Source organism: Chelmon rostratus, chromosome 11 (assembly GCF_017976325.1).
Source record: "Chelmon rostratus isolate fCheRos1 chromosome 11, fCheRos1.pri, whole genome shotgun sequence".
NCBI lineage: Eukaryota > Metazoa > Chordata > Actinopteri > Chaetodontiformes > Chaetodontidae > Chelmon > Chelmon rostratus.
This window is the reverse complement of record NC_055668.1, coordinates 1,163,142-1,189,161: the sequence shown is the minus strand read 5'-3', so window position 1 is coordinate 1,189,161 and position 26,020 is coordinate 1,163,142. Positions and strand designations below refer to the sequence as shown.

Genomic DNA, 26,020 nt, shown 5'->3' with positions numbered 1-26,020 from the left:
GGGCCTGAGTGAGCTTAATCAGCTGACAACCCTCTCATGTCAGCCAATTGCCTGCTGAGGTTGGCCAGGATAGTCTGCAAGACAGTGGGAGGGGCATCATACCTCTGTTTTACAGAAACACTGACCGACAGACAGTGTCTGAACAAAACAAAGCAATTCAATGACATATACAATATGGCATAACCCTCTCACACCTAATGCTATTTCCCATGGAGGCTCTGCCTCTGCACCCTGCAGCACACACATCTTTGCACTCACCAGGTGGTAACATGCATGCCTAATAAAACTGCAGTAAACTTGTTAGAAGGCTCTCTTTTCAGTAACTGGCACCAGGGATCAGCACAGCACACAGCTGGGGAGCTACTGTTTGCATGTACTCAGAGACTGGGAGTTACACGCAGGTAACTATTTCTTCTATGTACAGTATGTGCTTTGCCCTGTATGCCCTCATTACTTGTGCCAGTCATATGAGCAAGCTAAATGCAACTGTGTTTTGTAAGAGGTCTTTCTTATTCAGGACAACGATTGTTGAGAAAACTGTGATGTACTTTGTGTGTTGAAGTCCCAACTCTTTAAATGCCTTTATTTATCCAGCTTTTGAGTGTGCCCTCTGAGTGTGGCCTCCTGTCAGGAAATGAAGGTGTTTTGTATTATTGGGTTCTCAGCAATTGACCTCACTGTGTTTTATTCTCTTGACATCCATCTGCTTTCATGTCTTCTCAATCTATCCAATTCCATATCAGTCTAAACTGTGATGCAAGATAATATTTTCAGAAATTAGGGAGATTTAAATGATCTTTTGTCATATTGGCTTTGTAGCATAAAAAGTTTTATTCTTGAAGGTCTGTTATGCAATGAAGAGGATGTTACTGCCTTTTCTCTTCAAATAGAGATGGATGACATGCAGAGAATCATTTCCCAGTCTTGGGATCAATAAACTTAATAAAATAAATAAAAAACACAACTAAAGGTAGTAAATAATGAATGTAAGAAACACAAGGCAGATCTGTTTCACAGTCCAACTTTAAAACTGTGTTGACAAATCCCGACACAAGTTATCCACTATTCTCTGCAGCATTTTTAAAGGGTATCAAACAGCTAATATACGATAAATGATTTAAAGCATAAATGCCTATAATTGGCAATAATTGTCTGACAAGTAGAAAGTTATGAAGTAGAAACATGGAACAAATTACTTTATAAGATCAGTAATTCCTTCAGTTATGTTGCATGGTACCTTACAGGAAATCATCTGTTCCAGGCAGGTTGCTGCCTTATTTTGGTGTCACTGGTCTGACTGAACTAATAAACTAATGTGTAGTCAGGATAGCGCAGTGGGACACTGGCTACAGTACTTACTATAGGCTACTGTTGATTGCTACAGTGGGTTTATTAGTTGTCTTAAATAATTGCTCTGGTGTTTCATATGGAACTTTCCACCCCCGCATCCTGTAATTACTGTAGGTGTTCACATTACATGCACCTCCCAACACGCCACCTCTGCAACATTAGCTCCTCACAACAAATACTTTCTACTTCACTGGACTCTGTAGTCACTTTTCACAAATGAACCCGTAAAGGCGAACGTAAAACAGAGTGTGTGTTAGGGACTTTATGCAGAAATAATAATGCAACATTACATATATGTAACATATAACTAATGTTAGCAGTACCTGAGGTAACAGCAGCAGGAGCCCACAACATGGTGATGTAAACAAAGTGATGATAATCTGACAATAATTTCTGTTTTTAGAGCTTCTGGCTGTGATAAATAGTATATTTTTGAAGAACACATGCCTTTCAAACCTGCTGGCGAGTTGTGGTGTTAAAGGGTTAAATGTTGCATTCAGACGTTAATCATGAGCTTCCCATGTGTCACTAAACACTACAACATCATCTAAAGCAGGAGCATTTCTCAGCCCAAAGGGCACTACAGAATACCTTTTAAAAGGTCTAGTGTAATGACAAATTTAGTACTTCCCACCTCATCATTGCAGTCCTCCCAGGCACTAGATGACAGTCAGGTAACCTCTCTGAAATCTGAGCAAAATCTCTCTGAACCAGCTACAGCATGCTGGTTCTGTTATCCCATCTTCCAGCCACATTTTGGCCAGCTGGTTTAAATGTTGTTTAATAGGAGCATACCCCACCTCTATGTCAGGTTCAGTCAGGTTGGTGCATGACAGTGTATCTGAGAAGAGAGACAAGTGACAATTCAGCATTTTTACCAGATGAGGGTCTCATAGATAACTGACTGGCTGGATGGTGCAGACACTCAGAATGGTTGAGTCTTCCTGTAAGAATGGGCTCAGATGTAGCATCAAAATCTTCTGAAGGCATGACTCCAACTGTGGCTGCTGACCTTAGAAAAATAAAGGCCTGCAATGAAAAGTCACAGTCCTTAGCTTACCTTCTAAGTCTACATGCAGACAAGCTAGGAAGGCTACCAAAAACTGCCTATTGAAACCAAAGGCTGTCTCTGTTGTTCACGTGAGCTTTGCCTTGCAGGTTGAAGCAGCCTGTGCATTTGTTTTGTTTCTCCACTCACCCACCTCTATCTTACAGCTGTTTGTAAAGAATACGTGTTCAAAAACTTCCATTGAAATCATAAATTAAACTTGATATGGATCAATCACTATCCTCAAACCCAGGCCAGTTTACTAGTCAGTTGAGTGTGTGAGTCATAGAGGCTCTCAGTTCGGGGCTGCCCCTCTTTGTCGACACAGCTCTGCTCTGTGGTCCGCAGCACATGTTTTCACTTACAGAACTTTTTTTTTTCCACTGGGGAGGAAACTAAAGGGCAGTTCCTGACTGTGAGTCATCGCTGGTGCCCAGACTGCTAAGACTGAGAGTGCACGCAAAAGGAACCTCTCTTTTCACTCTTACATGTACAAAGTTGGTGTTTTGGATTCAAGTTTTTGCTGCGATGTCACTGGATGTTTATCATGGATTTTAAAGACTGAGTCACATGTCCCGCCTCAGGACACTATCAGAGCGTGAGTTTGCATGACTCTATTGTATAACATACCATTTGTTTTCAATTAAACGGTGTCGTTCATTTTTTAAAGACTTTCAATCCCACTATGTTTATAACTGTCTCTGGCTTCTTCTTAGATCCACACCATAAGTTTAACTTAAGTGTAACACTTATTTTCTGTAAACTGAATTCATTCATTACAAAACATCCATTCACACTTCCTTAATAGTCAGAGCAGTGTGTTTGTTTGAAACAAATTTCTGAGACACGTGTCTTATTCATATCTTTTTTCTTTCTCTTCCTGCAGCCTGACACTGCTGTAAACCAAACTCTAGTGTTATTCTCTATAAAGACACAGCATCCCAGCATGGCTGCTGCCGCACTCGTCACTGAGAACTTTAAGTTTCTGTCCCTCTTCTTCAAGAGTAAAGATGTGGTGATCTTTAACGGTCTGATTGCTCTGGGCACGGTGGCCAGCCAGACTGCATACAACATTTTTGCTTTTGACTGTCCATGTTCCTCTGGGAGGAACTACCTTTATGGCCTGGCTACCATTGGTGTTCCAGCACTGGCATTTTTCCTCATAGGAATAATGATGAACAAGAGCACATGGGACCTGGTGTCCGAGTGCCGGCTCAGAAACTGCCGGAAGCTGTCGGGAGCCGCAGCCTTCGCGCTGCTGGGAACCATCATCGGCCGAGCAGTGGTGGCTCCACTAACCTGGGCAGTTATCTCTCTGCTGCAGGGCCAGGCTTACACATGTGCCCTCAGTGAGTTTGTTGACACCAGTACACTGGAGGGCTTCCCTTCAGATCAAGGGTCAGAGGTCATGGCGAAATTCCCCTGTCAAGGAAGTGTTCCAGAGAAACTGCAAGGCTTCTGGCCTGAAATTGAGCGACAACTGAAATATGAATCTCAGGTAGAGGAATACTTTTTTTTGTTTCTGCAGGACTGTCTTACTACTACTACTACATCTACTACTACTACTTATAATAATAGTATTATATAGAGTGAGGCTAGCAGTTTCCCCTTGCTTGTATATGTGCTTGGCTAGCATAGGCCTAAATATATCCTGCATGAAAAGAAATGAAAGTGATCATTCTGACCCTGTGTAAGACAGCAATGTCAAACCACTCCTTTTAAGGATCACTCTGTCATCATACATTTTTCTTCATGTCAACAAATCCCATGTGTAGCACCAAAGCAACAATGAATGTATCCTTAGTATTATGTGTTTAATAGCCTGATGTATATTTTATTCCTCTGTTATTGTCTGAAAACTGTTAAACCACTGTTGCACTTTGTGACATGTTCCTTCATTACTGTGAACATACCACAGTAGTTTATTTTAACTCAATACCACAAACACTGTCCACATACACCAAATATGAATTCATCTACCACTGAAAATAGTGACCAACAATCACATAATTCTTTCCTTTGTCCTTTTGAGTAACATTCCAGCAGTCATAAAAACATATTTGGAAGGTGTTTTTAAAGGTACTTTCTACACTTCTGTGGTACCCAGTGGACTTGGAGTTAGTCAGTATTGGAAGTATTGAGAGTCAGACTAACACGTGGTTAGTTTGTGTGTTCATATGGGATTTGCTTACATGAAGAAACAGTAATACAACATTAGCAGTCTTAAGAAAAAAACATTTTTTTGGAAAGAGGAAATGGCAGGTTCTGAAATAACAGGAGAAAGGGACTGTGATGACAACAAAGAAAGATATGAATTAGCTTTAGCCATGAAAAATTCATGATTACCTTTCTGATATTTGATGGTGATGATTAAATGATGATGGTTAACAGGTACATGTGATAGATTAATGATAGTAACAAGTGCTTTGAAAAGCCACAACCTTGCTTAATGGTCATGTGTAATGACAGCAGCTCTGCTGTTGTTGGAGGACCTCGATAATACAACACAACAGTGTAACAGAACTTTTCATTGATAGGTATAAAGAGGGGTATCAATAAGCAAACAGCAAACACAAATGTAACTGATCCAGTGCCTTAGAACCTACATGAGGTTTTGACTGTCCATTCTTTCAGCTGATAGGCTGGCTGCTGGTGGCTGGAATGTCTCTGATGGTGTTCCTGATGCTGTGTTTGAAGCGCTGCTCCTCTCCTCTTGGCTACCTGCAGGAGGACTATTGGTCTCAGTACCACTCTAATGAAAAGGCCCTCTTCCAACGCACGGCAACTGTCCATGCCCGCCTCTTGGCTGCAGAGAACATTAAGAGCTTCTTTGGCTTTGTGGCACTGGAGAAGGAAGAGATGGAGCAGCTGGAGCACCAGAGTGTTACTCCTATCTGCAAGACTGATTGGAACAGAGTGACGGGTGTCTACCTCTACAGGGAGATGAATGGACTGCCTCTGTACAGCAGACTCAACAAATGGGCCACTTACAATTTGCAGCATAACGTGGAGGCCATGGATAAAGAGATGGACGTGTTCAGCTGACAGTACTCTTCTGGAAGGTGGTCCGGGCTTTGACCATAAAGACATCAGTATGTGTCAAATAACGTACTTGGTGGATCATTCAACAGCATCTACAACCCTCTCCCTCCACTTGTTTCCTGTTTCAGAACTTTGTCTGTCAGTTTTTCTAATTTACATCACCCACACTATTCCTGCCACTTTGCCAAATGCTTGGATGATACGAGTTTGTGTGAAGCGTACTGAACCCATTTGTCCTAATACAACTTGCTAAACACTGAAGTCAAGCGGCACAGAAGTGAAGTCCAACCAGAGGGATAAAAGAGCAGGCAAAGGACATAAGGCATGCAATTAACCACCAGCGTTGAGTAGGGGTTTAATAGTATTTCACCTCCATAACTGTGTTGGGACCATTGTTTCTAAGTCAGATTCTATTCCAATGCTAGAACAAGCAGATCCAGAATCAGCATTGCCGTATGTTGTCATGCATACACTAGGGAAAATAAGCAATGTTCTAACTTGACTTTTTAGCTTTGAGAAAATCTGGGCTCAAGAGGTTGACACGCATCTAAATGTGACTGTCATAGATATATCCCCCCTCATATTAGTGTACATCTGTTGTTTTTGTCATTCTCATATTTTCTGAACTAATCATTGCCATTTTTTGTACTTGCATCATGATCCAAAATATAAAATAAAAAAAATCCATCAAAATATAAGGGGTATTAAGGTGGTAAGTCACTTTCCAATAGATCTATTTATGAGGAAATGTAACTAAGGAACTGTACTAGACATCGATCCCATTTACACCTGGCATTAACTTCCATACATTATCTATACACCGCTGAATCCTTTGCAGGGTCTATCCCAGCCGTCTCTCGGGCCTATCCCAGCCTACCACAGGGCGGCATTAACATGATTTGTATTGTATGTTTATCATGTTTGTTGACATGTCTGCCTATGCTGCCCACCTAATTTGCATATTGACTTTGATCACAATGTGGGCAGAAACAAGATAAGGAGAAAGCTTATTAATACCAGGTGAAAATGGGAAAATAGACTTGGGATTTTACTGAAATCAAGTCAGATTCCTCACTGAAAGCTTCATTTGAGGTGCTTTCTGTCAAATGCTTTGCTCTAACTTCTGTCTTCAACAGAGGTTGGGAACCTTCGAGGGCCAATTCAATTTTTACATCATCCTTTGAGTGCCATACTTATTAAACACATACCACACTAAGCTCTAATGTGATGGCTGGAACTGCTTGTTTTTGGTGAAGCATCTGATGTTAGATGGTGGTGATGATGATGCTACCAGCTGGGTTTCCAGGTTTGGGTCAGTCCGGGTTGAGCAGAACTCAGTCTTTGTAAGAGTTAGTTTTTAAGAAGTAGGTTGTTGCAAACTTCATCTTCTTAATCTTCCTTCATATAAATTAACATTTGAATACAGAGAGTTGAGAAGCTGGTTTGGACCTTGAAGCTTGAGGTTCAGCTCGGAGAGGTTCTTGCTAATGTCAACCATGACGGCCAAATCAAACAGACACTTGCTGTCACTGAGTCAAGGGCAGGGTTTCCCCTCATCTCCATCAACTGTTTTACTTCTTCCCTCAGTTTGTAAAACCGTGTGAGCACATTTATGGGGCTTAGCCATCACACCTCACAATGGCAAACCAGATCTCTGTAGCTCACTCAGCAGTTTCTTGAACTGGCTGTTTGATTCTCTGCTTCTGATTACGACTGTTGTCATTTCATTGTTGAGCTTCAGAGAATGTGCACACAGACTCTGTTGATGTAAGATACAGTGTCATACAACTAAATCACTTGAATCGAGACCAAGGCGACTAATTTCTTCATTGACCAACATAATTAATCCCTTTTGTAGACCAACCATGGCTGGGGCTCCATTTGTCGCAAGGTCACTTATCTTCTCCTTAATAGTTCAAATTTGTTTATCAGCCAGGACATGCGGAGCAGTGGTGCGATGATGATGTAGGAAGAACTCAGCTGATACAAGCTTGAGTTGAAGAGACCTTGCCGGCCATCCGAGAGAGCTGCAGGGTCAGATCAGAAGACTCTGCGGTTAACATACAAAAAAACACAATATATTGCATAGTGCTCCATCTTACTCCACCCATTTCTTTCCTAACTCAAAAACAAGGTCGTATTTAGAGAATTGTTTAAATGAGAGGTGCTTTCCTCTGCTGACCCGACTAACCTATGTCCACCTTCAGGAAAGATGGGTCTCCATGTTTACACCTCCACATCTGGTCTCCTTCTTACCAGATCTGACCCTGCGCGACCTCACATACCACAACCCAGAGTGATCAACGCTTCAGACCACAGTTTACCTCTGATTCTGCTTACTCTAACCTATTTATGATATTACATTCATCTGCTCATATACCTCACTGGTCAGAGAGAATTGGCACAAGTGAGACAGAGAGCAACCAGATTCATCTTGACAACTGCAATCTCAAAGTTTGTCTCCATGCTGTGACACATACAGAGAACCACAATCCCCCATTGTTCCTGTGTTTGTGTCATGCAGAAGAGGATGTCATGTCACTTTCACGCTATGACAATCAGCTAAGAATCCTGCCCACAGTGAGGGGGCAATGTAATGTTAGCTGTTTTGCCATCTCTTCACCCAACCTCAGAAGTCTTCTGGTTAAGTCAGTAATGTTATGTGACGTCATGATCACTGGAACACATCCAACACAAAAGTGTGTTCCAAGCACTTCAGCACTAAGAGTTTTGTGTTCTGAGGCTGGCGAGACGTGCCTGCTGTGTTGCATCATGTTACACTACATTACATCGCTCTTTGTTCTTCAACCTGCCTGTCTCGCTGTTCTTGCTAAAATGTAACAGTTGCTGATTAATGTGGAAGTGGTGAAAAGGTAATAATTTGCCAGATCCCCTATGGTGATATGACTTGCAAACTGGAACACATCCTTTCAATAACAGCATTGAGCCTCCCATCCTGAGAAAATGGCCTATATAATCATACCTGTCAACACTAGGAATGAGTTTCACATATAGTCATTTTATTTCCATAGTTATTTATTCTAAAGGGAGCAGCTTTGGCTGTGTCGGCTGCATCAAACAGGCTACTTTAATATTAGATCTGGAATAGTAGCTAGTTAATCATATGCTACTGAAGTAACGTTAAGCATATTCCCACAGTTAGGACCAGGGATAATGTTATGACAGTACTCTGTCAGGGACCAAGCAGGCAGGCATGAAGAGTCACAGTTGAATTTTCACAAATAATTGAATTGTTTACAAAAGAAAAATACATAAAATTCTGGGCCAATAAAAGATGTGAGCTGAACAGAACTTAACTCAGGCTATTATGACTTAAACTGAATGGAACTGAAGCGACTGAACTGACCTAATGAAGACAAAACTGACCTAACAAGCTGCACACAGAGGGGAACATATATACTGGCTGATCAGACCATTTGTGAGACAAAAGAGACAACAAAAGCAAACATTACCAACTAGACGACAAATAAAACAAATCAGTACAACTAGTCTGTCAGTCGGAATAGTCTAATAATTAAACTAAACAAAATCACCAAAAACCCTCCTATAATTTACAGAAATAAAGAAACTCCTAAACTAAACATTCTAAATCCCCCTGATGCAGCTTTTGCTCAGGTCTGGCCAGATGTTCCTCCAGCAGCAGCCAGACCCTCAACACTGGTAACTCAAAGGACAAACCATTAGAACTTACGGCAAACTCAATATACAGACTGCAATGTGACTGTACAGAGGATAACTAACGATGTGGATGCCATGAGGTCAAAAAGTCAGCTACATGAATAATTACATGTAAAGCAAAATAAGAGGAGTGTAGGCATTTATGCAAGCTGAGTGGCAGCAGTTGCAGCCATCACATACTCCCTCAAGGAAACATCCAGTAGGCAGGGATACTGTTGCCACAGCTCAACAAACTTCTCCTGTCATTAGTTTTTCTACCTGACAGCAGCAACCTTAGCATCCCTCCTCCTCCTCCTCGCCATGGTTACCTGACTGCGCTCTGGAGAGAGCACCTGATTGGTCAACGTTGGAACGTATCGTGGATGTCACAGTTGGCGTGTCAAGACAAATGAATTCTGACATGCTAGACTTGACAGCATGACACGTTGTCACACTACATGAGTGTAAACGCCTGATTGTGATTCACGATTGGCCATGACGCTGGTAATTGGTCGGCAACGGCAAAGTCGTCTCAAAGTCAGGCCAGATTCATGTAACCTGATGCCAGCAATAAAGTGCAGGACCAGATATTTATACCATCTAGTATTTTAACAATCAACACAATACATCCGTGTAATTCATTTCTTCAAATTCTAATGATGAATTTGGTATTTTCACATTTTAAAAGACTGATGTTGAATCGTGAGAACAGGTTGAATATTATAAACAATTTGATTCTGTTGACAAAATGCTACTTACACAAATGATTTATAAAATATTGTTTTTTAAAATATTTCGAAACAAATTTGCTGTCCATTTAAATATTTGAAATATTAATAGTAAAACTCTCAAGAATTAAATTTTAATCCCTGTCTTACACTTCTATAAAACACTTTATTATGTGATTTTGGTCTAATTTACAGTGTTTATTTTTCCTCTCAGCTTCAGTTATTGACGTGATGGTATTCGTATCTGAGGCAGCCATGTTCTCAGCTGTGTGAACTAAAGTCACGTTTAACATGCACGTTTGAACTTCTGCATTCAATAGCGAGAAAAAAACATCCATGGGTAGTTGTCGCTTTGGGGAAGCTGAACCGGCGGTACTCCAGGTCAGAAGATGGCGGTAATGAAAAGTGACAGAGTCACCTGATCAGAGGAAGAAGAAATGTTTCTCTGCGCATGTGTAAAACTATGCAGTTTCGGGCGGGATGATTCAAAACAAGATGGACTTTTTATCAGCGCTGCGCTTTCTGAAGTTAAAAGAAATTCCAGACGGTAAGTTCGTCTATTTTGTCTATGATGTAGACCACGTTTTCTGAAAGAAAAAATTATGGAATGAGGTCTGATATTTTTAGGCCGCCCTGGTAACGTTAGCTATTTTCCGGGTTTTGTGCCCTGACGTGTTACAGGATAAACAGCGCTTCAAATTCCATTCACAAATTTTGTAAATTAGCCAGTGACGCTTGTTTGAAAGCAAAGCACATTTAAAACAAACCTACGCCTGATAACTGAATTGTTGGGAGACTGGCGAATGCGCCTGCAAAACAACTGTCCACACAGACTGCGACTTCAGCTGTCCCTTAGCTCATCCTCTGTGAGTGAGCCCAGCTTTTAGAGCCATGCTGTAACGTTACCAAAATTTAACGAGGCAACGTTAAATTAGCCAGTTCGTAAAGGAAGTTTTGGCGTTGGATTCTCCAAATAACGTACGCTAGCAATTGGAATATGTGTATAGTGATTATGAGCGACGAATAATACAAATACATATTGACAATACATATAGGAATTAAATACGCAAAATGGTTGAATAAATCCTCCATATAAAGACTCTGCAACGCTAGTTACTTGAACATTTATTTGCTCTACATTTTAATATGACTTTTTGTCTACTCTGTAAATATAGCATCAGTTACACGTCTGTCTGTTCTGGGAGTGATGCTACCTTTTATTTTGTCAATCTGAGTTGAGGGTCCAAGGATTAGTGGCCAGCCAGTCCTCACAAAATGAACTGGTGACTATTGTGATGACTGATTAACGTTATACGTTTCAGTCATTCAAGCAAAAATGCTTGTAAGGATTTGTTTTGTTTTTTTTTTTTGTCATGAATGGTATTAAATTGAATATCTTTGGGCTTTGGAGTGATGAGCTGCAACGATGTGTTGATTAATTGATTAGTTGATAAAAATGAAAGAAAAGCCAAATGTGTTGATAACTATAACTATAGATAATCAACTAATCATTTCAGTCATTTTTCAAGCAGAAATGTCAAATATTTACTGATTCCAGTTTCTTAAATGTAAGGATTTTCTTTTCTTTGTCGTTTATGTGACTAAATGAAGAGTTTTTTTGGTCTGTGAGAAGCAATTTGAAGGCGTCACCTTGGGCTTTGTGACATTATGATTATCATTTTCATAATTTTTGACATTCTACAGATTTAGCAATTTAGTCCGTTAAATGTGAACATAATATGAGGATTAATCGATAATAAAAACAATCCTTAGTTGCAGCCCTAGTTATGCAGACAAAACAGGACTGCCACCTTGATCTTTGAGACACTACAATGGGCTAAAATGACATTTTACAGCCTAATATTATATTAGGAAATCTAGAAAATGATAGTCAGATTATTAGATAATGATAATAATCCCTAGTGGCAGCCCTATTTAAATGCCTCTGAAACATCATTAAGAGATTCAGTCATCACTGGCCTGCTTATGTTGTTTCCTCTGTTTCTATAACTCTTGAGTAGTTTAATTTAAAAGGAACAACTTTTTTCAAGGGACAAAAGACCAGGCATAGTGTTGGTTTAAATGGAGACAAGTCCTTTCATGGAGGCAATGAGGATACCAAATTTTCACTGTTAAGCGTTTGCCAGCTTTTAACTTCCTCAAATTCAAAAGTACTGTCTCTTGCAGTATGCTGTCGCTTCAGGTAATGTAACAACTGTTGTGTTTTTCAGCCTGGGTGGACGAGGTGTGGGACTTAGAGTTCACAGAAAGGAAACCACTGGATGACAACACAGAGGAAGAACTTGCAGCCAGTGGAGAGAAGGCCTTCAGAACTCTGTACCAGTGTTTACTTGTCCATGCTATTGACCAGCAACAGTCTGCAGACAGGGATGGCGCACAGGTAAAACTGATCTCGTATAGAGACACTCTGTCTCTCCTCCAGGGAACACAAATTATTTGGATTATTTGTTTTACTCTATTGACTTTAAATCATTTTTATTTTTCATTTCTGTTGCTCATTTTCCAAATCCTCAATCAAGTTTCTGGATTTCATGCTTTACAGGCTGTCCTTAGTTTCATTTTCTTTTGCCCAGTGTGCCAAAAAGTTAACATGCAAAGACTGATCATCAGTGTAGGTCTAGTATCTAGTGTATGTCTACTTTTTCTTTTGTATTCCACAACAATGACAGTTTCCTCTCCATTTGAAACTTCTGCAGGCCACACTTGCTGCCTTGCATGTGCTGATTCATGACATTCAAAGTGAACTGTTACAAAACAATCAGACAGTGTAGCGCCAGAGTCGCACATAAAAACTTCCCAGGACAAGCATTATGATGTTTATTACAGTTGATTATTTTATTTGAATGCAAGCCTTTCTCTTGCCTTGAATTTTTATAAGGGGTCATGATAGAGGCTCTTACTTTCTTACCTCTCCTATACAGGCTTTTGTTTATTTAAATTCCCGCAAATGTACAATAGGTGGGGTTGGGATGTGAGCACAGTGAAACAAATGGCACCCTTAAGACCAAGCTGCAGCAGGTCAGTGCAGATCAGGAGTGACTAGTGTACTGTAATAGATTTGTATAAGCTACTAAGGTGTTACTGGCAGTGACATATGGTAGAAAAAGAAGCAGCAAGCTCTTTAGAATAGACATTCTACAATCACAATACTTCCTGTCTTAAACTAAATTAATTGCTGCTCTGGTATCACGTACAAAAATAAATTCAAGCACCTCTAAAACAGCATTTTGGCTTAAACAGTCAACCCTATGGTAGGACCTTGGAAACTGGATACAAACTCTGGAATGAGACAGCTTTTGACCCCTTCGGCTGAGGTTGTTAGAAATATCCTTTAGCTTAGAATTGTCTCAAATACTGTCAGATTCACGACTCACTGACTGTAACGATTTCCAGGGATGAGACATGTTGGCCACGGTCTTCCACTTTGAGCCGTGTTGATCTAGTTTTGAGTCAAGCAGGCTAATGATGTTTTGACCTCGTTGTCTAAGGCCTTGCTGTGTTGCTCAAGAAGCTTGGTGTAAGGTATATTTTTCATGTGTGGTAGCACCAGTAAGTGCAAACTGTTCCCCATGTTGAACTGCAGACCATCTGGGCGACACTGGGAGAGAACGGGGTGTCAGTCAAGTCTCTGGTGGCTGTGCTGTCTTCCTTTGTCTTGGCGGGAAAAACCAAAGGGGCCAATGCCCAGCAGAGAGTGAGCAGCCTGCACGCCGCCTCAGTCTACCTGCTGCTGCTGGGAATCCCAGGTGAGGAAATCTGAGAAATATTCACCTAATAAGGCTCACATATTGCATCAATGAATTCACAAAGTCAATACGGCAATACGGTTCAAATGATTGTTTCTTCTTGGGACTATTGAATCAGGAAGCAGATACTATATAGCTCATTCTCTTCAATTAACTGCTTCTTTGTGAATTGGTATGCACTATATTATATATTTACAGTTGATAAACATAAAAAAAAAACAAAAAGAGATCAATTTCAAAGAATGTAACCAATAGCTCCCACAATGTATTCTTAAAAAGCAGGTTGGATTTTACACAACAGGTAATTCTACTTCATGACAACTAACGTCTTATTTCTTAGACTTTGCTATCATTTCTGTTGGATATGATGACATTGTATTCATCAAGTTAGTTGCTGAGATCTGGGTACAGTGTGATATCACTACAACAGAGTCGGACAGGTCAAGAAACACAGACTGTTTGATGATCAGAAAGTTTGGAAATCAACCTACATTTTATTTAGATGGTCTAAGCCATTTTATTTGGTGTAGATAATCTTCTCTAAGTACAATAAGCAGGTCAAAGTTGAAGCATGAGATGGTCTGTAAACTGAGGGAGGTTTACAGTGGACATTTGTTTTCCTTGTAATATTAAAACTGTTGGCCTGACAAGTGTTTTCATCAACTTAAATGATCTTTTAAATGAACAAGAGTTATGTTTGCATTCAGCATTATTCACCAGCATACCTTGTATGTATCCCTGGACATGCATTAAACACACATGTTGAATGCATGTCCTTCCTCAATTAACAAGTATTTTAATCCAGCATTGTTTACATTCATATTTACTAGCTTGCAGTCTTCTTGACTGCCTTTGTTGATGCATTGCTGCATCAAGCAGCAATGCAAGCAAAGAAAACAAGCACCCACTCATGAGTAAACAGCTCCATAGTGCTAGTAGTCAAAAACTCCACAGGCAACCTCAAGTTCACAAGCTGTTCCCTTTATGAATAACTTAAGGGCTTCCCACTGACATGGCAGTACCTCAGCACAACGAGAGCACAATGAGAAAATAATTCACCTTGTCCTTACCTTCTCATCTACAGTCTGACATCAAAGTGCTTAAACACACAAGTTGTTTTTATGTCTAGTTCCATTAGGTGAAATCTGTTGGCAATGCGTAAAGTTTAGGTTGACTGCTGGGTGTTGTAACACAGTCCACAGTGGTGTACAATGTTTTATGTGAGTGTGTGCGCAGTTTTTTCACATGACTTTCTATGTTTGTGTTTATTGATTCTAGGGAGCATCGCTAACAAGGTTTTTCATGAGGTTTTATTGGACACGTGTGCAGACTTGACCTCTCACTGCTGGCCTCAGGACTCTGGAAAGAAGCGTAAGAAAGACGGCCCGAAGAGTTCTCAGGCAGAGGGCAAGCGCTCCAAACCACAGCGGAAAGACCCTCACGAGGTACACTCCTGTATCAGACATCACTCTAACCCTCAGGACAATTAAAAGATATGATGGCATAAAAACGTTTAAATATGTTCTATTTTATTATGTTATTTTATGAACATTTATTTACTTATTGTCTTTAAGTTTCTCTATTTAGTATCTGTACTTATTCTGTCCTTGTGCTGTAGTAACACCTGGATTTCCTCTCTGGAGGATCATCTTATCTTATCTAACAAAGGTCCATAGGTACAGAATGTGTTATTAATATGACCCTTGGTGGAATTAGAGAAGATGTGTTGAGGGTGTGTGGACATGACGGTGACTGTCACTCTTTCCTCAGATGGAAATGGATGATGAAGAGGAGGAGGAAGAGGAGCTTCATTTCTCTGGTCAGGAGTTGATGAAGATCAGAGATGCAGTGGTTCTCTTGGTTCAAAGCCTTCTCAGACTTCTGCAGACTTTTCCACTCAAAGACCAACCGCAGAGCGCCAGCAACTGCATGAATGTAAGTAATGATTCCATCATCGCTGCTGATGCATGTACTCTGCTGCAGTGTCTTCATGTTTGAGTGTTTTTTTCTCTGCAGATCTTCAGTAAGCTGCTGTACTTTGAGCCAGTCATCGGAGAGCTAACCTTTGCTGCTGCGCAGTGAGTTTTCTTACTTCTCTGTCTTGTTGAAGAATGTTATCCAGGATGTGAAAGAGCTGACAGTTTTGTTATTTCTGCATAGAGATATGAGCAAGCTGAGGAGTGTTCCTGAGATGGCTTTCTACGGCCTGCAGCTGCTCTGCTTGCCAAAACACGGAGACCAGAAAGAGGTAAGATCCAATAATCATGGTCCATCGTTGGTTTACTATGTAGATCTTTCTAAATACCACCTTCAGGAAGCAAAGATTCTAAACTATGTTTGCCCAAGTATGGCTGAAATCTCTTCCTTTCCTCTTTTTTACACAGCACATTGTACACTGTGTAATGGCAAATCATACTGACATAGTATGCAGTGAAAGGTACAAAAACTTTAGAGTGGAACAGACCATTTTCAGGACGTCTGCCCCTCCTCTTTCTCTCAAGCCAATTGAGCCAGTCTGATGATGGTCCAGACAGCTGAGAAAAGTTTGGGCCAGTTGCAGCTAAAAAGACTTGTATGCTTTGAATGGCTGTAAGACTACACTTGCCATATACTGCAAATGACAAAATTCTTCACTCTTGTTTGCACAATTTTTTGCATGGGCTGTGGATAAATTCCAAATGTGATGGTAAAGAAAATATTTTGTACTTAAATACTAAGTAGGTACTATACTTAGCCATGCAAAAAAGTTTGATTTTGCCCAGGTCTGTCTGCCTTTTAAGCATTTCACACGCCTAAAGCATTTTAGATGTATTGAACAAGAGGAGAAGGCTGATTTCTTGACTATCAGAATATCAGAAAATTTTATCTTCACTGTACTGAGAGGCAGCAGAAATCTCAGAGATATGAAAGTTTGACCCTTATAGTTTATGGATATCGATTTTTTTGTAAAAAATCAAGGAGACAGTATGTAAAGTAATTACAATGAGCCCCACCTTTACCAGCTGCAACATTTAAATGATAAGCATTAAAACATGAGCAGCTCCAGTCTGCACATACGGTCCTCCACCCGCCTGTGACACAGTAGCCTTCAGTCTTGATAGGCCATAATTCATGAAGTGTAGCCAATCAGAGAGTGCTTTGGGTGGGACAACGACAGAGGCTACAGCGTGATGACTACAGACAGACAAGCCGTTGCATCAGAGCCAAAGTAGTGCAGTTTTCAATTATTTTATATCAGATAAAATAAATCTTCTGATTATTGCGAAAATAAACTTTCTTCATCCCTAGTCTCTAAAATCTGCCTGGCGGGATAATAGAAGAGCAGCATTATTTCCCAACCTGGGGGTAATGTGGAGGAAAAAGGGCCCACAAAATAAATCAAGATGATTAACAAAAATGGAAATAACATATTTCTGAGAGTGTTCAACTCCAGCATTGCTGATTAATGTAGCACCTGGTCCATATTCAAACTGTTTTCACTAAGGTTTGCACCAATGTGTGATTTACGTTTTCTTCAGCCTGCAATCACATACACGACATATCTGTGCAATATTACTTTTTCATTCTCTTTCAGTACTCAACCTATGCATTTATACTTTTATAGAGTAAACACTGGACTAAACTTATCTGTACCCACCATGTGCAGTTTCAATCCATGTATAATTTCTGTTAAAAGTGAGAAATTCTTGACAAATTGTTGGTAGCATATTTTTATGGATATATTTTTTTAAAGTTCTTTTGTGGCAATATCTATTTTTCTTGTATATTTTTTATGGTTCTTGTATAAAATGTACATATATACAGTATAGTCAACTTTTCTTTTGTATTTTCCTATTCTGTTATTATTTTCCTGCTGCTATTGCCTGCTGCCTGTAACACTCATATTTCCACAGCTGGGGATTAATAAATCTTATCTTATACTGTTTTACCTCATCAGGTCTCAAAGTTCAAATGAAACGATGTGAGAAGGTTAGGTAGAAAAAATATCCAACATCTTGGTGTCACATAAACTTTACAGATACAAGTAAATACAAGTAAAACCATTATTTCTAATTGAAACGTAATAGCGTAGTGTGGTCTTGGTGTGGAAAAACATGAGTGATTTCTACAACATTATTTGTTCTTCATGCCATAATAGAGGGATATTTCTAATCCAAACTGATGTCTGTATTCCAGTCCCTGCGGAGAGTTTTCCACCAGCTTCTCTACGTGATCCTGATGATGAAGAAAAGCAGCAGAGGGAAACCCTCCCTGCTTGTATCCAGCCAGGCCACCCTCTCCACCCGCGACCAGGCCATCCATTTTGTTTGGTAAGCATCTGGGTTTTGATCAAATGTGAAGCCAAACGTTTGGTATACAGCAATTTGTTGAAATTCGAACCAAGAAAGGAATTTTTTTTACTCAGTCTCAGTTTTTGAAATAAGTTGCTGAACATCTCCACGAGCCTGCAGTGAATGAAAGATTCTGCTCAGTTAGGCCCACACATTTCAGCATGAAACGCTTGTTGTGTCATTGGTAGAAAATCCTTAGCCTTTTTTCACAAAGCCAGGTCAGTAGATAACGCATAAGTGGAAGAAATTCTGAGTAGTTCAGCGCTCAACTATATATATATATATATATATATATATATATATATATGTAATATAATGCTAAATGGTAGATCCAAATACAGACGGTCCTGATTCAAGATGATCAAGTTTCTAAGATGAAATTACAAATCATTACATCATTATGAATCATTAGATAAACACAGGATACAGGGATACATAAAATAAAAGCTCTGTTATTAGTTAAATAACTATTTAACAATTCATAAAAAGGGAGGGGGCTGCAACAAGACAACACCAAAAAGGGCCCACTGTGAAGTCCTCTTCACACGGATCAATAAAGGTTTATCTACTGCCAACAGCATAATATGTAAAAATGGTGACAACAAGCTCCTCCAGCTTCTAATCATTCCTTTATTTCTTTAGGTGGATAGAATATAAAGATTAGAGCTAATGCTTCACATCAAAATGTCTTGGATGTTGATCATTTGCTCAGATTACTAGCTGTTTAACTGCAGATATGTTACAAACCATAAATTACTTTATACATGATTTATGTGTTTGTGATTACAGTCATCTTGTGAATGAGCTGAAGGAGTTGGCGCTGCCTCTTCTACAGATCCTCCTGCAGCATATCTGCTTCCAGGTGAATCCTCCAGCAAACACTCCGTGTGCAGTGATGCTGATAAAACTGACTTCTGTTTGTGTAGCTGTTAACTGTTTGTGTAAGTTTCATGAATGCAGTAACATCCAAGAATATTTACAGATGATTGTACTGGTAGGTAGGTGGCTTGTTGTGACATTATGATTAGATGATGCATCAGTATAGCTGTGATATAACGTCTCTGCTGTGGATGTATAGATGGTGGAGAAGAGCGAGTTTCGAAGCCACGGCGCCCAGTCTGTGGGGATGTTGACTTCTCAGATGGAGAGTACAGACTACGCTTGCTTCATCAAGTGGCTGCTTAACTTCTCCAGAAGCTCAAAGGTAAAGTGTCCCAACTGTCACCTCTTCAATTGTGTGAAAAAAATATTTGTATAAAATGTATATTATGTATTTTATATTTCTGTCATGATTCAGACTATATATGATGATTACAGGTTTTTGAACAAGCTCAGCTTAAGTTGCATGAGTTCTTCCTTAAATCTAGAATGCAAACATGAAAAATTCAAACAATAATGCATCACTGAGATCGAACAACTGAATTTCAGAACAGTTTCACCCTGTTTTACGATACACTACAGGATATTTACTGAACACAATCACATTTTTCTGGAGAGAATGGAGCATAGAAAGTGTTATCTGCCGCTGACCTTGTAATGGCTGTGGTGGAGGAAGAGAAGACACATTTGGAAAAATGAAAGCTTTTCCCTGCCGCATAATCCTATCAACAATACTACTGGTTACTAAAACAAAAAAAGGACAGGACATGTCTGGTGCATTCAATGATTTTACAGTGATCTTAACATATTTTATATATTTTTTACAATTTCTGTTTTTTTTTTGTTTTTTTTAATTAATGCTTGTGAAGTCATTACTAGTGAAAGCTAGAGGAAGACATGGCTCAATAATGTAATGGCTCAGAGATTTAAATAAAGGCTGGATAAATTAATGAATGAAATAGTGACAAGGTGTAAATAGTGACTGGGCAGATCCAGAGCCGAACCCTGAGGGCTGCTTCTAATTATTAACTATGGTAAATATTCTTACCTTCATTTGTTGGTTTATTTGTTTTTGTTTTATATTTATCTATACAGCCATAAAGAAAACCCATTTCATGTATGAATGAAGTATATCTACTGCTCTCCACACCAGGCATGTCAAACTGATTCCATAAAGGGCCATGTGGCTGCAGGTTTTCTTTCCAACCAAGGAGGAGCACAACAGGCCAACCAATCAACATCAAGGGATCACTTAGTTATCAGCTGAAGACTGAGATCAGCTGATTTATTGATTCCAGCCTGGTGTGCTCCTCCTTGATTGGAACGAAAACCTGCAGCCACATGGCCCTTTATGGAATCAGTTTGACATGCCTGATCTACGCTGTAGCTCAGCAAAGTGTCAGCTCAGAAATGCACATGACTGCACTGCAATGAATAGATAATTTGTTTAGTTTTCATATCATTGTTATGTTCTTTTGGACTATTGTGCTGCATCGGCTGCTTAGAGACCAATGGAGGATGTTTGAAAGTCTGAAAGATAGGCCATGCATGGAATCCAGTCATTTTCAGGGCAAAGCCACTTCGCCTTTGACAAACACAAATTATTGGGGCACTGCAGCCCAAATATAGAGCACCAAGGCCAAAACCAATAGTGCAATAGCAGTAAGTGATGATTACATATTATGAAGACAAAACAGTGTCCAATCAACAATCAGGAGTCAGTAAACAGTACTGAGTTCATTAAGACAGTGTTCTACTAGTCTCTTCTCATTACTGCAGACACAGCAGCTGACTGAGAGGAAGTCACGTGACACAGAAATATCAGCTTTTTCTGGGTGAATGAATGTTAATGTCACTTATAAAAGAGAAGCTAAGAAACAACAAGAATGCTGAGCTGTCAAGTTTCATCAGGAGTTATTAATAACACCATCAAGCACATCATATTTAGGAAAGTAGATTTAAAACATGCACACAAAGGGAACCACATACTGCACACTGCTGTTAGAAACTGAGTGCAGTTAGCTGATAAACAGCCTGATCAGGCTGATCAACCAATTGCTTGGCTGATCAGGCAATAAAAGCAATTTGTGGAGGACAAAGTAAAATCCAGAGCAAACATTCCTGGTTACAAATTTCATACGTTGAAGAGTAATTTTCAATTGTGCTTAAGTTTGTTTAAGGAATGACTGATCATGAACAGAGACGGACCAAATTATTAATTACATGCCAGAAATACTGGTGAGGCCGTTGTGCTGCAGTCAGTTAGGTGTGTGTCTGTGTGTCTGTGTGTCTGTGTGTCTGCGTGTCTGTGTGTCTGCGTGTCTGCGCGTGTGTATCTGTGTGTGTGTCTGTGTGTGTTGTTCCCAAAAGAGCACTAGAGGGAGCCACAGGCATATAACTGTCAGGATATACTGAGCAAATATGACAAAAAGTTATTTTTCTAAAAGTTGTATACTAGAACTTTGATAAATAAGGCATGAAAAGATTACTGAGGGAAACAGAACAGTCAAACTGAAAGATAATTAAATTAAGCTATCTCCTCTATGTTTATTGTCTGTTTTGCTGGCTTCTGTAGATGGTGCACCGGCTGTTCTCTATAGACGTGGTGATGGTTTTGCTGGAGCAGCCAGAGAGGGGGGCGGAGGAGTGTCAGGACCATGAGCTCACCTGCTTCCTACCTCACAAGTTCCTGATCCAGAGCCTGCTGTTTGCTCGGCGCATGGACAGCTCTCCTACTGTCCAAAGCCATGCCCTGGCATGCCTGGCCCATTGTCTAGAGCTGTCATCATTCAATGTCACCCAGGCTGTCCACAACCTCTTCTCTGCCAGTGAGAAAACTCACACACACACACACTGAACTTGACCAACAGACAGACACACCTGAGTTGAAAATAGCCATTTTTCCAATAAAGTTAATGGAAATGTAATGAATTTGGGCTAATTATGGCCCAAACCAGGACCAGTTTCAGTGGACACTTCACTTTGTAGAGCTGTATGAAAGCACATGTGGGTGAAAATCACACAAATCTTTGAATTATTAGAGAAACAAAACAAACAAACATGTTGTGTATTTTGAGAGCTGCTATTGTTTGTCATCATGAACTGCTGGAAGACATAACCTTTGTTTTCTCTCTGTTTAGCTGGAACCCAGACAGTGTTGGAAAGTGAAATCACAGAAGGTAAACTCTTGTGTTTTATTATTAAAGTAATAATGAATAACGTGTTGTTTGTCTAACCACAGACACTGTTGGTGCAAAATGTACAGTGTTTGAGACCTGTCGTGGGAAAGATTGATCGTACCAGACAAATAAGATTTAGCCTTTATTTCTGTTAGCCTTGTACACCTTGCTTTTAAAGGATAATTCTAGTTTATTGCAGCTTGAGTTTGTGGTTTTGGCCGTCATTCCAAACATTAATAATCACCTCACTCACTAAGTTAAAATCTGAGGTCTGGGAACATGGTGACACCACTAAAGAAGTCTGTCAGGAAACAAGAAAGCAGAGCTGTCAGATGATTAGACAGGTTGAAAACAAGCCTCCAGGTTAGTGTTAACTTCTTTAGAGAGAAAACAAAGAAACAGCCTAAGTATTGTAAAATCCTTCTCAGTTCATTAACCACTACCTGCTTCGACTTTGCCATACTGTACGTATGGTAGTTAGGGGGGTTAGACAGGGTTACACAGCTTTCCAGTTCAGTGAGGGATAATTAATAACATTTCCAGTGCTCACTTTCAGTAGAAGGAAAATGAAGTGGCCAAGTGCTGAACACATGCAGTAGGTCCAGGAAACCTTAAATTGCTCTTGAGGAAACTGCATGACAGAAAAGAGAAACCAGGATCTTTCCCTAACCCTTAACTTAACCTAAACTTAAAGTGCTTTTGTAATCTAAGCCTGACCACAGTCTGGTCAGGAACCCTGGATTCTGGTCTCACAGTCCTGCACTTTATTCAATCTTGCTTGATTGTTTTGTTTAGAATTTGTGATTGAACTCTGGCCAGGAACAGTGGTTTTAAATGTGTGCTGGGCATTGTTGAGAGTTGGACAATAATGAATTGAAAGCCGGAATCAAAACAGTGAATCTTTAAACGCAGTGCTGCATTGTTAAGGTGAAATGGACTGAAACATAAGATGAATTGTTTAACTTTTGTAGCAGTAGCTGACAGTGGCTGTGATTAGCCTCATAGAAGACTCCACTTAATATCATCTGTAAAGGTGCTACTGTATAATATGATGAAGTAATAAGAGTCAGTGGCAGTTAATAATCCAGGCACCTCTACTCTTGCCTTGAATCGTACGTTTTGGTATGAAAATTCAGTCTAGATTTGTCAGGAGGCAAAATAATAGGCTACTGTTTGCATTATTGGTGTTCAGGCAGAAATGATTAATATAATTCATAAGAAAAGGGATTCAGGTTCTAAATGAACAATAATGCTCTATTTTATTTACACAACACTTGCCAAGAGAGGGCTTTCCAAATGAAATACATTATATAAAAATATATAATAACAACATAAGAAAGACAAGAAATAAAAACAACAGTGAGATAAGAGGAGGTGGTGGTGGTAGTAGTAGCAGTAGTGACATTAAAACATCTAAATGTTATGCCCATATACTCTTTCTACATCCGACTTCCCCAGACAAGAACTCATTAGTGTATGGTATGATACCTGTCTGTCATTTGAAAATATTCAAATATTCTGGAAAAGTCCTGGAAAATAAAATAATCTCCAGAAAAGAGGAGGAACCCTGAGAGTTGCTTTCACCCACACCAGCCTCACCAGGACAGAAACAGTAAAAACCATTCCTTTTAACCATTCCTTACCCCCTTTAGGTGGCAGATAACAGTGAACCAGCTTGTCTCTGATGCTAGGGGCTCGCCTGTAGGATATTTTATGAGATTCAGAAAGGACTGTCCTGAGTACAGGTGTGTTACGTTAAAACCCAGAGGAATGATGGCTAAAACTATGAAAATTAGACCAAAGTTGTAATAAACCAGTCTTATTGTGTAACAGGTTTATTAAGGAGTGTTGGTGGTTGCAACAGTTCTCAGTGAGGTTTGGATTATCCCAAGTAACAAGGACACTGTTTGTGGAATTGCCATTGCCAAACCTCACAAAGTCTACATCGATCCAGGATATTCCACTAGCTTTTTTGTGTTTTTGATGGAAGTAAACAAGGCTTACATCTGATCAAGCAAGTGTTGGTGTTTTAACAGAAGTGACTGTGTTTCAGGAAGTCTCAGTTCCCAGCAGACTCAGAAAACCTTCCGTACTCTGCCGTTCAGGACCGTGGAGATCAGCAGCACTGACGGCTCCAGCTGTGACGGTGAGACAAACTAGCCTCAGTCTGTCATTCTAAATTCCATGCATTGAGTATTGCGTAGCATTTCGTAACAGGGAGAGGCGAGTACAGTCAGAGAAATAAGTGAGTCAGAGGAAGGTTGTTTCATGTGGCGCGCATTAAAAAGAGAAAAGTAGATGGCAACAACAGAGCTTTTAGTGAAGAATGGAAACACTAACATGCTCATTCTTCCCATGGGCAGTTAAAAACCTGTATGTCTGTAATGTGTTCTGACAGCTTGGTGATGAAAAGTGTCAACATGAAGCACCATTATGAGGCAAAGCATCTTTTGAACAAACTTACTGACTGAAATCTGAACTGAAGGCACAAAAAATATCTAAATCTAAATCTAAGAGGCCAATATGATCGAGCTGCCAGAATCCCAACACATTCATTCACTGCCCATCAACGTGCTAACAAATCTTGCCTTGTATTTTTGGTCAACATGGAAAACCACTTACTGATGGAGGGGTTGTCAAGGAGTGCATTCATATGGAAGCTGAAACCTTACTTGAGGGAAAGCAAAAATTGCGCGACAATCAAGTAAAGGGGCTTACCCTCTATGACCTATTTTACATGAAAGAAAGAGAGAACATTTATTTATTATTGGAGTACTTATTACTTATTTACTTGCTTACAGTTCAAAGTGAAAACTGCTAATAAATATTGTAGCAATATTATTGAATTGTGCTTTGTTTATTTGATCTGACAGTCAGTTGTTGACTACATGCAGACATTCCAAGGTTTTGTCCCTTGCACACCCATGGCTGCACAAGCACAATTACATTGCACATTATTAAGATGGAAACATACTTACAGCATACTGCATACAAAGACAGCAAGTGACAACAAACACATCAACATTTCCTCTACAATACAGTCAAAGTCGAGATTGACTCACAGAGAAATGTTATTATTAAATTTTCGATGCAGCAAAAGAAAACCTGGCTCTTCTCCTGCGGCGTGTGGAAGACTCGAAGACTAATGTGAGGAAATCAGCTCTGCAGGTATCAGGAACCCAATTTTACCAGACTGTCATGTTTCTAATCCAAATAATGATAAGTACAGTAACTGACTGCTCAGACATGAGTATACATTCTCACCCTGGCTTTCTGTCCAGTATGTGGTAAACAAAGACTGAACAGATGACCTTTAACCTCCACGCTCTGCCATCCCAACACAGGCCCTGGTCAGTCTCCTGAGACATGAAGTGATCCCCATGAGCATGGAGAACTTGGCTACACTGTCTGAGCGCTGCAGAGACCCGGCTGTGTCTGTGAAGAAGAAGGCCCTTCAGTGTGTGGGAGAGCTGCTCACTGTGCGTCTCCACCAGCTGCTCGTAACACTGACTGGAGAACACAGAAAAATGTTTTCAAAAAGACACTCATAGGGCTGTCACTTTATTGACAAGCAGTGTGAAATAGACATGGAAAATGTTTGATCTTTCTCTTGCTGCATTTGTGAGTTTATTACTTGTCCAAACAATCTAGTGACCAGAAAGAAAGGAAAAAATGTGTTATTCATTTTACAATACACAGTTTTTCTGTCACCTTCCCTGATCACCAGGCTAAACCACAGTGCCATGTGGTGCAGAAGGCGTGGCTGCAGGGTGTGGTGCCGGCGGTGGTGGACTCTGAGAGCTCAGTGCAGGACAAGGCCCTGGAGGCTCTGGACCAGGTGCTGCTCAGCCAGATCAAACCGTTTTCTGCTGGCTGCCACCTGAATGCCAGTCAGAGGCTGACCTGGGACCTGCTGGGCCTGCTCTGTCATGAGTGCCATAACCTCAGGTTGGACCAACTACATTTAGTCCAGTTTACAGCAGGAACAGATATAATAATGACTGTTTTTATTTTATAT

The 26,020-nt window shown here is 40.0% G+C and overlaps 2 protein-coding genes across 2 annotated transcripts in view; both read left to right on the top strand.

Annotated features, from left to right (window-relative positions):
- The first annotated feature begins 2,874 nt into the window (after window positions 1-2,874).
- Window positions 2,875-6,127, top strand: LOC121614187 (calcium homeostasis modulator protein 2-like). The gene is made up of 3 exons (XM_041947992.1): window positions 2,875-2,996; window positions 3,285-3,896; window positions 5,033-6,127. The coding sequence occupies exons 2-3, from the start codon at window positions 3,345-3,347 to the stop codon at window positions 5,441-5,443; spliced, it is 963 nt and encodes a 320-aa protein (XP_041803926.1). The 5' UTR covers window positions 2,875-2,996; window positions 3,285-3,344; the 3' UTR covers window positions 5,444-6,127.
- A 4,183-nt stretch (window positions 6,128-10,310) lies between these two features.
- The window catches only part of ncapd3 (non-SMC condensin II complex, subunit D3), a 33,013-nt gene continuing 17,303 nt past the window's right edge, over window positions 10,311-26,020 (top strand). Inside the window, exons 1-16 of the mRNA XM_041947921.1 lie at window positions 10,311-10,393; window positions 12,078-12,247; window positions 13,451-13,613; window positions 14,892-15,058; window positions 15,384-15,548; window positions 15,630-15,691; window positions 15,774-15,861; window positions 17,790-17,923; window positions 18,734-18,806; window positions 19,023-19,148; window positions 21,399-21,651; window positions 21,964-22,002; window positions 24,056-24,148; window positions 25,097-25,170; window positions 25,347-25,481; window positions 25,730-25,950. Coding sequence (XP_041803855.1) covers window positions 10,327-10,393; window positions 12,078-12,247; window positions 13,451-13,613; window positions 14,892-15,058; window positions 15,384-15,548; window positions 15,630-15,691; window positions 15,774-15,861; window positions 17,790-17,923; window positions 18,734-18,806; window positions 19,023-19,148; window positions 21,399-21,651; window positions 21,964-22,002; window positions 24,056-24,148; window positions 25,097-25,170; window positions 25,347-25,481; window positions 25,730-25,950 — 2,030 coding nt within the window. The 5' untranslated portion in view covers window positions 10,311-10,326. The remainder of the gene's footprint in view (window positions 10,394-12,077; window positions 12,248-13,450; window positions 13,614-14,891; window positions 15,059-15,383; window positions 15,549-15,629; window positions 15,692-15,773; window positions 15,862-17,789; window positions 17,924-18,733; window positions 18,807-19,022; window positions 19,149-21,398; window positions 21,652-21,963; window positions 22,003-24,055; window positions 24,149-25,096; window positions 25,171-25,346; window positions 25,482-25,729; window positions 25,951-26,020) is intronic.

Coding starts and splice junctions, on each gene's coding strand:
- LOC121614187 (XM_041947992.1), top strand. CDS start 3,345: ATGGCTGCTGCCGCACTCGTCACTGAGAACTTTAAGTTTCTGTCCCTC. Junction 3,897..5,032: donor AACTGAAATATGAATCTCAG/GTAGAGGAATAC, acceptor CCATTCTTTCAG/CTGATAGGCTGGCTGCTGGT.